The sequence below is a fragment of the Rhea americana genome, unplaced genomic scaffold (genome assembly GCF_003343005.1).
Source record: "Rhea americana isolate MKP2758 unplaced genomic scaffold, rheAme1 scaffold_477, whole genome shotgun sequence".
In the NCBI taxonomy this organism is placed as follows: Eukaryota; Metazoa; Chordata; class Aves; order Rheiformes; family Rheidae; genus Rhea; species Rhea americana.
In genome coordinates this window covers 72,064-83,874 of record NW_028186620.1, presented here as the reverse complement: position 1 = coordinate 83,874, position 11,811 = coordinate 72,064, and the positions used below count along the sequence as shown (strand labels likewise).

At 56.1% G+C, this 11,811-nt stretch overlaps 1 protein-coding gene across 1 annotated transcript in view; it reads left to right on the top strand.

Annotated features, from left to right (window-relative positions):
• Positions 1-7,392: 7,392 nt before the first annotated feature.
• Positions 7,393-11,811, top strand: part of TLE5 (TLE family member 5, transcriptional modulator) — a 15,758-nt gene continuing 11,339 nt past the window's right edge. Inside the window, exon 1 of the mRNA XM_085316623.1 lies at positions 7,393-7,464. Coding sequence (XP_085172749.1) covers positions 7,393-7,464 — 72 coding nt within the window. The remainder of the gene's footprint in view (positions 7,465-11,811) is intronic.

The following is an 11,811-nucleotide window of genomic DNA, read 5'->3' as shown; positions in this document are numbered from 1 at the left end:
CCCGCCGGGCCGCGGGCTGCCTGCTGTGCCCCAGGGCCGGCCGCCGCCTCGGGCCCGCAGCCCGGCACTTCCCCCCGGTAAAAGGGAGGGCTGGGGCGCTGCCTGCGCTCCTGGGCCTCGGGTGCTGCGGGTGCTGCCTTGCACGCCGGCTGCTCCTGTTAGGGCCTAGCTGCCGTCACTCAACTGGCACGTCGCCACCGGCCCCACCATGATGCCCCTGGCATCACGAAGGGAGCCTTATCTTCATCTTTCTCGTCCACTTCCCTAAATCCTTCCTCTTTTTGGTGGCTGCAGCATCAGCAGTAGGTGCCACAGCTCCCACCCTGCCCCCAGAGGGATACCAGGGCTCCCACTGCCAGGAGCCATGTGGGTGGCCACAAGTCCCACTTCAGCTGAGCCCTCTTTGTCCCAGACACGCAGATCTGCCTGTGCTGCAGCACGCGGTGCTAGGGCAGCTGTGCATTCTGCTTTGGCTGGGCCCCCTCTGCCCTGGGTGTGCAGATCTGTCCATGCTCCAGTACACAGTGCTCATTCCCAAGGTCTCCTCCCAGGGGAAATGGGGCAGGCAAAGCAAGCCCTCTGCACCTTCCACATGGCAAGGTAAGCAGATATTCAGCTTTCCTAAGAAGCAATCTCCCTGTCTTCTTCCCTCCCGTCTTGTCTTGGTTTCTCTTGCTCCATCTGGTGCTGTTTCTCTGCCTCACTCTCAGCTTCCCCAACACTGCAGGTGCCACAGCTGGCATTTCGGAGTTGTGGACACACAGCTCCCTCATTTGCACTGTGTTCCCACATCCCACAGGCCAGGATCTCTCTCACCCTTTCCAGTCCGCTCTGTCTGGAGGAATGTGTTGCCAGAACCTTTTAGCAGGCCTGATACAGCTGTTAGTCCTCTCTCTCACCTTGTTATCTGCCCAGTTTGTGCTGGGACTTGCTGGTCCCCATCTCATTCTAACCAGTGTATGGTAGCCTGACTGAGACAGAAACATGAGATAGTCTCAAACAGCAGTTCTGTTTTCCACTTAAATTCTGTCTTCTCCTCTAATATTTGTGCTACTACCATGAGCTCTTGCTTTCAATTAAAATAAGTTTATAACTTCTTCCTTCAGTGGTCCCTCCTTAGTTTGGGTTCCCTCCAATCTGCCTAGCCCCCACCTGTACTTTACAGAGGGCTGGTAGAGAAGGGGATCTTTGTGGCATGTGGCTTCATAAGTGCTGCATGAAGGAATTTCTGTGTAAGTGAGTAGCCTTTCTCAGAAAGACCATTTTGAACACGTCAGGCCACTTCCAAAACAACTTCTTCATGGCCTATATTTGCAGCAGTTAAAAGCACCAAGGTGAGCCCTCATCCCTAAGTAGAGAGCAAAGTGCCAGCTCCAGTAAGTGATGTTCAGTCCCTAGGCCCATCGGGACATGAGCATGTGTTGTTAGATAGCATTGCTAAGTCTCAGGGTTGCTTTCCCAGTCTCTATTCTGGCCCCAATTTGTAGATACATTTGAGTTCCAGATGCTTAGCCTGAAGAGGAGGGAACAGGGACATCCCAGCTATATTTTGTTGCAGCTGCTTGACCAATAACTTAATTGAGAAAGTTTTCATTGCTTTTAAAAGCAGCTTGCACCGGACTGGGAGCTGCTCTCTTGTTAATGCAGGAATACAGGATCCCCAGTTCAGCTGGGTGTATACAAACAGTGATATTCAGGAAGCCAAGCCGTGTCCCTGAACATTGCTAAATCAGGACCCTGATTGCATCCTCTGCTTTGCACTTATTTCATAAATTGAGCAACTGTTTCCCTGAGCTGCTGGAGAGAACTAGTTACCAAAATTCACCTCTCCCAGCTGACCTTTCAGCACCAAAGGTGGTACAGGGTTATAAAGTCTCCTCCCTGCCCTCCTGCCCTGACTTTGGGGTGAGAATTTTCTGTTCAGTCACCTGGAAGTGCCCTGCTGCCAGTCAATGTTTTACCCCTTTTAGCTGTTTGAAAATGCAGTGTGGGGTTTCACTGCTTGGTGTCTCTGACACAATCCCACAGAGCTGAGCTAGAAGCTCATTTCCCAGGCTAGGAGGTGTGCTGTGGTCAACCCTTCCCAAGCAGCAGGAAGCCTCACAGGCTAGTGCTGATAGCAGTCTCCCGACAGTTTGAAACAACTGGGAAAGCCAGATCTAGACTGAGAAGGAGAATGGCTCAGAGTACACAGCAAGATCAAAATGAAGGAGGGAACATCCCAGGGAGAAGAGGGAAGCAGAAGTGGTCTGCAAGGGATGAGAAAGAAAATTAAGATAGCTACTGTATTTCTGTCGCAAAGTCTTTGCCAAGAGCAACTCACTGGGAGCTTCCAGGCTTGCAGCAGGAACACAGCAGCTGACACAAGTGTCAGACCTGATGCAGAATCTTTTTTGCAGACATCCCCCCAAAGAGGGCCTGGTGATAGCTGTATTTTATTGCTCACCTCAGAGCCCCACTGAGCCAAGGGCTGTTACGGAAGGTGCTGCACAAGCGCTGAGGAGGACCAACATCTCAAAATGCCCCAGACAGAGGCTGGGGAGGGAACAGGCTCACAGCTGGTCCTGCTGAATCACAGTAGCCATGGAGGGCAATGCCCAGCTGAAGAGGTGCCAGGTGAGGAGGGTCAGCCCCTGCTGATGAGCTGCAGGTGTGGAGTAGGACAGGCGCAGCCTTGCGCTGGCTGCAGCTTCAGGGAGCCGTGCGGAGGGACAGGTGGGTGAGGGAGCCGCAGCTGTGGGGAGCCCAGCTCACCTTTCCACTGCCCTGCACCAGTAGGGACCAGGATGAGGGGAGCCAGGCCGTCACTGGGACACCGTGGCCCTCATGGCTCCAGTGTGCTTTCGGCAGAGGGCAGCAGCACTGCGCCTTGCCGGCTGGCCTGCACCAGCCCCATCCCACTGCTTCCCCAGCATGGAAGTGAAATGGCCTTTCTGCTGCCTGGCCTCTCCTCCCAGTCTCATGCCAGCAAGGCCCCCCCACTGGGCGCCCTGGCAAGCACGGGCTGGACAGCTGGAGCCAGGGGAGGCTGCTCATTTGGGCAGCCAACTCCGGTGTTTGGATCCCCTGTTGTCTCTGCAAGAGCTGAGTGATGCTCTGCACTCAGGCAGCTGACCCCAGTGTTCAGATCCCCACCTTCCTCTGCACTGTCACCCCACACTGCTCACCAGGCACCAGCTTGCTCGCCCACTCCATCCCCAGGGTGTCTGGCTCCCCCTCACTCCATTCCCAGGGTGCCTGGCTCTGCCATCTGCTCCATCCCCAGGATACCTGGCTCTGCTGCCTGGTCCATCACCTGGGCACTGAGCTCTGCTGCCCACTCCATCCCTGGCGTGCCCGGCTCTGCCACCCGCTCTGTCCCCAGGACACCTGGCTCTGCTGCCCACTCCATCCCGAGACATCCGCCTCTGCTGCCTGCTCCATCCGCGGTATGCCTAGCTCTGCTCCCCACTACATCGCCAGTGTATCTGGCTCTGCCACCTGCTCCATCCCCAGTATGTTTGGCTCTGCCGCCTGCTCCATCTCCAGCTTGCCCAGCTCTGCCACGCACTCCTTCCCTGGTGTGCCTGGCTCTGCCCCTCACTCCGTTCCCAGAGCACCCAGCTCTGCTGCCCACTCTGTCCCCTGGGTGCCTGGCCCTTCCACCCTGCCATCCTGCTTTTCCCTGTGGCATCCCCAAAAATGAAGTCAAAGAGGCTGCCGGACTGGAGGGGGGAAGTAAATCAGACTGATGAAGTCCCATCCCTGTGCTTGTCAGGCACTGCCAACCCAGGACTGACAATTCCTGGCCAAATGTTACCCTACAGCATGGTAGTGCTGGCAGTGCCAGGGCCGGGGCATGCCCCAGGCGGTCACGTGCTCTGCCTGCAGCCAGTCCTTCCCCAAGCAGACAGCCATCAGCCTCGTCCACCGCACAGAGCCACTTTGCAACCAGAAAGGGGAGTCTAAAGCGCTGTCCCCAGCCCCACGCTACAGGTCTAAGAGGCAAAACACCTTTTGAATTGCATAGCAGAGCTTTTCTGCCTGTTGGGACCTGGGCTAGGATGTAAGGCTCTCGTTAAAGGTGGGGGGGAAGTGACAACTCTTTCCTGTTTGATATGGGTTTCATGCTGCTCACCAATTTCAATTTAAAATAAATAAGAAAAAAGAATATTTGAAGCCCCTCATGAGTGTTCCTGTAGCTCTCACACCTGCTCCCTCATTGCCTTTTTCATTCCTTTCAATGTTTCCTGCTTATGCTGCCACAGCAGCATTTCTACAACACTATCATAGGAAGGTGGGATCCCTGAGCACTGATAGGAGCCGATTAGGGAGCAGGACACAGCCTGGGATTGCTGAAGTAGCCTTTGGCACTGAGCAAGGCCACGGGATTGCAGCAGCCTGGGGAGCATCTCCTGTGAGTGCAGCAAAACTGCGCTGCCAGCCAGCCTGGCCACCCCACCGCCTGCTGAGGAATGCACTGGGGCGTCTGAACCCTGGCATATGCAGAATGTTTTAAGAGACAAGGCAGGGAAAAACCACTCTGGCACAGGTGCTTGGCAGGACACTTTAAAGCCATTTTTCATTTGGGTGTTTTTTAATATGAGCTTTCAATTAAGGGCTAGAGCAGGCTTTCCATCCAGCCTGGTGATGCATCAACATCGTCTCCAAGTTTGGGCATAATGAGGTCATCTGCACCATGGTAGTTACTGTGAGGATTAATTCTCAAACAAAAAAAAAAAAAAACATTATTCACCCTCAAATGCAAACACTGGGCCTGAGTTCTCCCCTTCTCCAGAGCTTCACTGAGGCCCTTGGACTCCTGCCAGCTCTGCCAGGGCCCCAGCTCCTCCTGCCCTGCCCTTCAGCCCACCCCGCACCAGCACCTGGGCATTCGCAGTGGCCACAGGGTTGTGCTGTGGGGGACAGGGGTTGCCGTCAGGGGCAAAAGGAGCACTATGTACAACTTCAGTGGGCTAAATGCCCCCTGCTCAGTCCACGGTAGTGTTTCAAGCACGTGAGAAGGCAGCACATCCCATTGCATGTTCTGCAATTGCCCCTGGAGCAGGGCAGCAGCATGGAGGCCCCAGGACAGCGCTGGTCCATGCCAGCGGGACTGCTGCTCAGAGCTCATGGCCTCAGGGCTTCCTGGGCTGCAGCAGGGAGGACATGGCAGAGCTGCTATGCAGGAGCAGGCATTACAGGCCACCAGGGTGCAAGCATATTCTGCCGTGGGAAAGATGATGCAGACGTTGGGAGCTGCGGCCACAGGACAGCCCGGTGGCTTACATTCAGAGATGAGGATGGGCTGGGACAGCTGCCTGGCCCTGCAGAGGCATGCACAAGCTGCTGCGGTACTCTGTCCCTCAGTCTGTCTGTCTGTCCATCCCAGGGCATGGCAGCAGCCCTGCTGCTATTTCCTGTGCCCTCTAGCCCTGGGCACCCTGCTTAACAAGTGCCTGTGCGGTGTATGGGGACCCTTCCTGCAGCTAAAGTGCAGCAGATGTCCCCAGTGTGAAGCAGGTCCCAATGCTTCAGGCTCTTCCCGAGGTTACTTCTGCAGGCTCTTCAACTGCCTGTCTCAGAGGATGTCACAAGGCAGCCTGCTCTCCCTGAAACGCACCTAGATCAAACGTGCTGGCACACGCAGCCTCTGACAGCAGTTGCTGGATTACAGGTTTTTAAACCTCATGTTTTACACCTGGTTTGTCATGGCTGTTGTAGGTGGGCTTGGTGCATGCTAAATCAGGATAACAAACCTATATTTACCATGATCCTTTCATCCCGTAGGATCCCAAAACACATCATTTAATTGCACTCAACCTGCACAAAGACTTCGTAAATAAAGGAATGCTGAATTAGCGCAGCTACTGCAGCGCTTGCACAAGTTACCAAGCTACATTCTCCACATGCAATCAATCCAGCCTTACGCTTCACAGTTTTGTCATAAATTGAGGTCAGGAAGGAGCAGTCTCCCTACCTGGAGCACAGTGCTGCTGGATGAGCTGCGCATAGGAAGATGCTCAGGGGTGCAGCAATCTGTCTTCCTTGTGCAGATCTCAGAGATGGTCGCAAATATTCATTTCATGGGGCTCTCGTTCAGCAGACAAGTGCTGATCCCATGCAGGGAAGGGAGCAACGTGATGCAGGAGTCCCTGGAGAGATTATCTGCCTCACATCAGGCAGGAGGAAAGCCTGTATGATCCATTTTGACCTTAAAGTTGGCACATCATTGCTGCCTGCTTGCAGCAAGGGAAATAGTGGCATGGAGGCGAGACTCCCTGCCGTGCCTGAGGCCACACGCCTGCCCCAGCAGCTGCTGGCTGCTCCCAGGATCTTGCGCCTCCAGACAGTCCCGGCTTTGCCTGCAGAGGGATACGAATGCTGCTTCTGGAAACTCGACATCCCAGGAGCCTCGCTGCGGCTGAAGGGGCAGCCTGGTTTGGCTGGACTGGCTTGCAGTGTTGTTAAATGCTCCAGAGACATTGCTCGCCACTGAGTCCATCTTCAGCACTCAGTGCTGCCCTGGCCCTGGCTGGGGAGTGGGCGATTTGTGGCATCCTCATGTGCTCCCTCATCACAGCTCAGCTGCAAAGCCCCTGTCCCATGTGCCACGTGCCACTCACCGTTCCTTGCACTTTGACAGACAAAAGGGGCGATTACTGCTGCAGCAGAGCCAGGGACGGTGGCAGAGGGGGACAGCCACCATGAGTTATAGGACCCAATTATTCCACATTGCTGATAAAAAGAGATCAAAGAAGCTGGAAGTGATTTAACAGCTGTGAAAAGCCTGCTCTGGCCCAGGCTTTTCCTTGGAGAAAGGCTTTTCCAGCCTGCTGGCCATCCCCGGCAGAGTGTGCACCTCCGCTGGCAGCTTCTTCTTTCTCTCCCTGGCTTAGAGGGAGCTGGGGCCTGGGCTTGCTTCAGCCTCTGAGGGATGAGCCATCCTGAGGGTGGGATGGCTCCAGCCCACTTCCTCTGGAAAAGGGCGGTTTGGTGTGGGCTTGCGGGGTTGGCATGGTGCTGGAGTGGAGCGGCCGCAGAGGATGGGGTCAATCAGTGCCCCCTGGCACTCAATACCCGTTCCCAGTGGAGGCCACCAGCAGACGTTTCCAGGGAAGATGCAAGAGACTTGGTTGCAGGGAACAAACTGCTTACCTGGAGGAGCCAGAGCAGGAGGAAGCAATCCCCTTGGGCTGGCAAGACCTGTGGCCCTGCCAGCACCCAACATGCCAGTGTGCTCATGCCCCACGGATGCTGACGCTGCCCACACAAGGCCAACTGCCTGCAGCCGCAGGTGGCCAATGGCAAGGTGCAAAGAGCAACAGAAGAAAAGAGAAACCTAAACACGGTCCTCTGAGATTGGGGCAAAACGCTGGGTATTGACTGCACAGCTTCCAGGCACTTGCAGCCATGCGATTCCATGTTAAAGCTACCAGGACTTTGCAAGAGGCTCAGGCTGCTGCCGTGTGTGAGCAGCCATGGGTGGGCGAGCCCAGCAGCCACAGGGCTAGGCTAGTCCCCTGGCTCCTGCCCCTTTGTACGCATCCTGTGTCCCCATGTCCCCATGCCTCCAGAGCCTCAGAGGTGAACTGAGGGACTGGGATGTGTTAGCAGCTGGCAGAGGGACCACAGCTGCTGTGTAGTGAGTTTGGCAGGTCTCAGTCCCGTTGCTCCTGGAAGGAGCCCAGAGCACACGAACCACGGCTGAGGCACCAAACATGCATCTCCATGAAGTCCTACTACACTGGGAGATGCCTCAATCCTGCAAAGCATGCACGTTCATGGCACCTTTCAGTGCTGGGGCACAAGAGTGGTCCTGAAGGGAGGAAAAAAAAAAAAAAAAAAACTTGACTCAGAGCCTGCATTGCTGTTGCACCTTTTTTTCCCCCATTCTATCTTCAGAGAAGGTATTTTCAAGGTAAGAGAAGGACCTTAGGGCTGCGTTTGCTTTGCGGCGACAGTGACTTTCACCTCATATCCAGCATTTCAGAGAAGAAAGTCTTTTTGTGGCATCTCTCCTTGAACCATTGCTGGAGAAGGATATGATATCTGAATAATTTACAAAGGTTCTTCATTAAACAGATTTATTTTTGGCAGCTTGGTTAGGCTGTTCCCTGCCGGAGCCAAGGAGATGTTGCTTGGCCTTGTTTGGACGTCGCTGCATGAACATTCCTGCTGGCCACGCTGGGACCAGCCGGGGACTGGGGGACAGGGAAGCCAGGTGGACCCCACTCTGGACCAAGGTACCAGAGCTGCAGAAGGGACTGGCCCCTGCTGCTTCCCAGCATGGAGCCTCACAGCAAACAAATAAATCTCAGTTCTCCTGGGAAGCTCCTGCAGGCTCCTGAAGTGCCTTCCTGTCCTGGAAAACCCCCATTCCCAAAGCCAGACTGGGATGGATGTTGGGAATCCCTGCAGGGCTGCCGTTGGGGGCCAGGCTTTGCCTGCACCACGTCTGCCCCTGCTGATGGGTGCAGACCCTCTGCTTAGGCGAGATTATCATTACCCCCTTTTAGATGCAGATTCCTCGGCTTGCTGGTAATGGAGCCCGTTAGTGTCATTTATGAGGCACAAGTGGGTTTGTGTTCCCCTGGATTGAGATTTGCCAAGATTATGCCATAAATTAGCACATTTCCTGGAAGAAAGGAAGGAGAGAAAAAAAATAAAATGGAACATTTGTAGCCAACATAAAAGCCCATAAAGGAACATTTTATTTTCCACTTGGAAGGAAGTGACTGCAAGCAGCTTCGAATGAGCTGCTGGCTCAGGGACATGGGGTGCATGATCCCACAGGGACAGTGTGGCTCAGGGACATGGGATGCATGGTCCTGCAGGGGTGTGAGGATGGCATGGCTCAGGGACACAGGGTACATGGTCCTGCGGGGATGCAGGGACAGTGTGGCTTGGGGATGCAAGGTACATGGTCCTGCAGGGCTGTGGGGACAGAGTGGCTCGGGAACATGGGGTGTATAGTCCCGTGGCGATGGCATGGCTCAGGGGCACAGGGTGCACAGTCCCACGGTGGCATGGGACCGGTGTGGCTCAAGGACACAGGGTGAATGGTCCCATATGGATGTGGGGATGGCATGGTTTGGAGAGGGGGGATGCATGGTCCCGCGGGGATAGCGTGGCTCAGGGATGCGGGGTGCATACTTCCACGGGGACACCCTGGTTTGCGGGCATGCAGTGCACGGTCCCCTCACCCATCTCCACTATGGTCATGGCCACCTGCCCTTCTCCAGGACTGGGTTTGGAGCTGCTGCGGGATGCAGGCAGCATTGCGGAGGCAGCACTGCAGCGTTGGAACAAAGCTTCGCGTTGATGGCCAGAGCCATGGAAGAATTCTTCTCCCTCATCTTTTGGGAAGTTTAATCCACTCTTATAATTATTATTGTTGCTTTTAGAAGTTCATAAACTGCAGGAAGAGCCTGGTCCCATTTCCATCAAGGACAAATGCCTTGTGGCATTGGCAGTGCCATCCCTGGGAACATCTGTTATTTCAGGGTGTTATGTGGCAGCTTTGCTGCTTTATCTCAGCTGGAAACAAATCCATTTGTGTTAAAAAAGCAGCTGTAAGGTCTGTAGGAGTAGGAAAGAGGCAAGGCGAGTGCTGGTGCTCACTGCCAATTGGGCACCCCGAGTGAGTCACGGAGGCACAGCTATGCCACAACGCATGCCCCAGGAAAAGGACATGCTCCAGCCTGGCTGTCCTCAGCTTAGCTGGAGGGACAGACCGGGCAGGACACCCATCCTGGAGGCCTCATCTCGAGCTCATGTCCCTCTGTGTCATTGCCAAACCTGCAATGCTCTGGGTGCAAAGACATGGAGACCAGCCCCGCTGTGGGCATGGCACATGAGAACACCCCTCGGCACTTCCCACAAGGCAAAGGGTCTGCAAAACAGGAAAAACAACTGCCTTGTGTTTAGGACTATTTCCTCTTGCTGTACCCACCACAGGTCACACAGAGCAGCCAACGTCAAGGCTGAGGCCTCTGCCCGCTGCGGTGGTATAAATAATCTGCTCTTCTGAACTTGCAGCATACGAGAGCTGCCCTTCCCGCATGCGTGCACCAAAGGAACGCTATTAAAGCGAGCAAGTTGTTAAAACAACACCAGAGCCCATCTGCAAACAATATGGGAGCAGGCCGGAACCCGCAGCAGCACTGCGTGGGAGGGTCCTTGGTGCAGGGTGCTGTGGCATGAGCGGTGCTGGGGGACGAGTGGTGCTGGGGGACAAGCAGCACTGCAGGATGAGTGGCACTGAGGGACAAGTGGAGCTGGGGGACGAGTGGCACTGGGGGATGAGAGGCACTGGGGGACAAGTGGTGCTGAGGGATGAGTGGCCCTGGGGGATGAGCAGTGCTGGGGGACGAGTGGTGTGGGACACAGGAGCTGCCTGCTGCCAGGCTCCCCACACCCGCACCAGCTGCAAAGAGCGTGGAAGCAGCACCGCAGCACCATCTTGGCTTCCCAGACACAATTTAAACTACGGCGTTTGCATGCTGCACGTTTCCTCGGCACTTAACCTAATCACTTATATAATCGATACAAAATACCTATAATGAACGGCCAGCCTGCTCTGTGCTGGGGGCTGGGGAAGGGGAACTGCTCAGCCGGGGCTTGGCACGTCCACACTGTGGCAGACCTGGGTGACTCTCCTGCACCCCATGGCCCTGCTCCCACAGCAGCAGCCCTGGCAGTCACTGACCAACGGCAAGGCTCCTGCAGGCAGCAGCGGCCCAGGCTGAGCCCCCACCCACTGCAGTTTCCGACTTGCGTCCTAGAGCCCCGGGGTGCCTGGGTCTTGCCATGTATAACCAGGGCTGTGGCCTGCTTTGGCTGCTGAGGCATTAGGCCCGCTGGCACTATGAATAATCCTTGTCATGGAGCTGTAACAAATTTCACTAATATGGAGATATCGAAGGGAAAAAGTGACTGCACAGTATGCAGGAGGTATCACAACTACTCAACTGCTATAGTGTTCTCTTTAAAAATAAATACCACAACAATCCAGCCCACATCGTTGGAGTCATGATGTTGGGGGGGGGTATTTTTAATCAGAAAAGGTACCGATTTTTAAAGATAGACCGCAGCATCTGGAAGGCTGAGGGCCCTGCATGCAGGCACATGGACTGCTGCCGCCGTTGGTGCCAGCTGGGCCTGACGCTGCTCTGCACGGGGCCAGGGCTCACGGCTCCCCCGGGAGCTGGAAGGCCAGGACTGTGCCGCCTGGAGTGGGGCCACCACTGAGCCAGCCCGCGCGGCTGCAGCCTGGCTGCAGCCCTGGGCAGGAGCCACAGCTCCCACGCAGTCCCCTGCTGCGCTCCCCAGCCTCCACTGCTGTTTGCCCCGCAGCCCATGCCAGGCTCCCCACCAGCCATGCCCCTGGGAAGCGGCTCCCCGGCAGGCACTGCGGGATCCTGCAGGAGCACGGCCTGCGCGTTCCTGGCGCTCAGTGGAAGGCCAGGCTGAAATAACGCAAGATGAGAACCCAGCCCGCTCCCCGCGGGGAAAGGGTGCCCGTGTGGGCCACGCGTGCCAGCCCGCGTGGCACAGAGCAGCCCGACCGCGCGTCACCTCCGCTTCAGGGACCCGCCTGAAAGCGGGGGGCGACCGCGCCTGCATCAGAACCCCCCCCCCCGGTAAAGACAAGCGCAGGGAGCTGTAAGAACCAACCCCACTGCCGCGGGCCAAGGCTCCTCCAAGGAAAGGAGCTGCGGAAATTTCGTCCCGGAGTGAAACCTGGCGCCGCCCAGAGCTCCGAGCCGCAGCGCCCGCACCCGGGCCCGACGCGCCACGGCCGGACCGCGGCCCGGCCCCGCGTTGCCC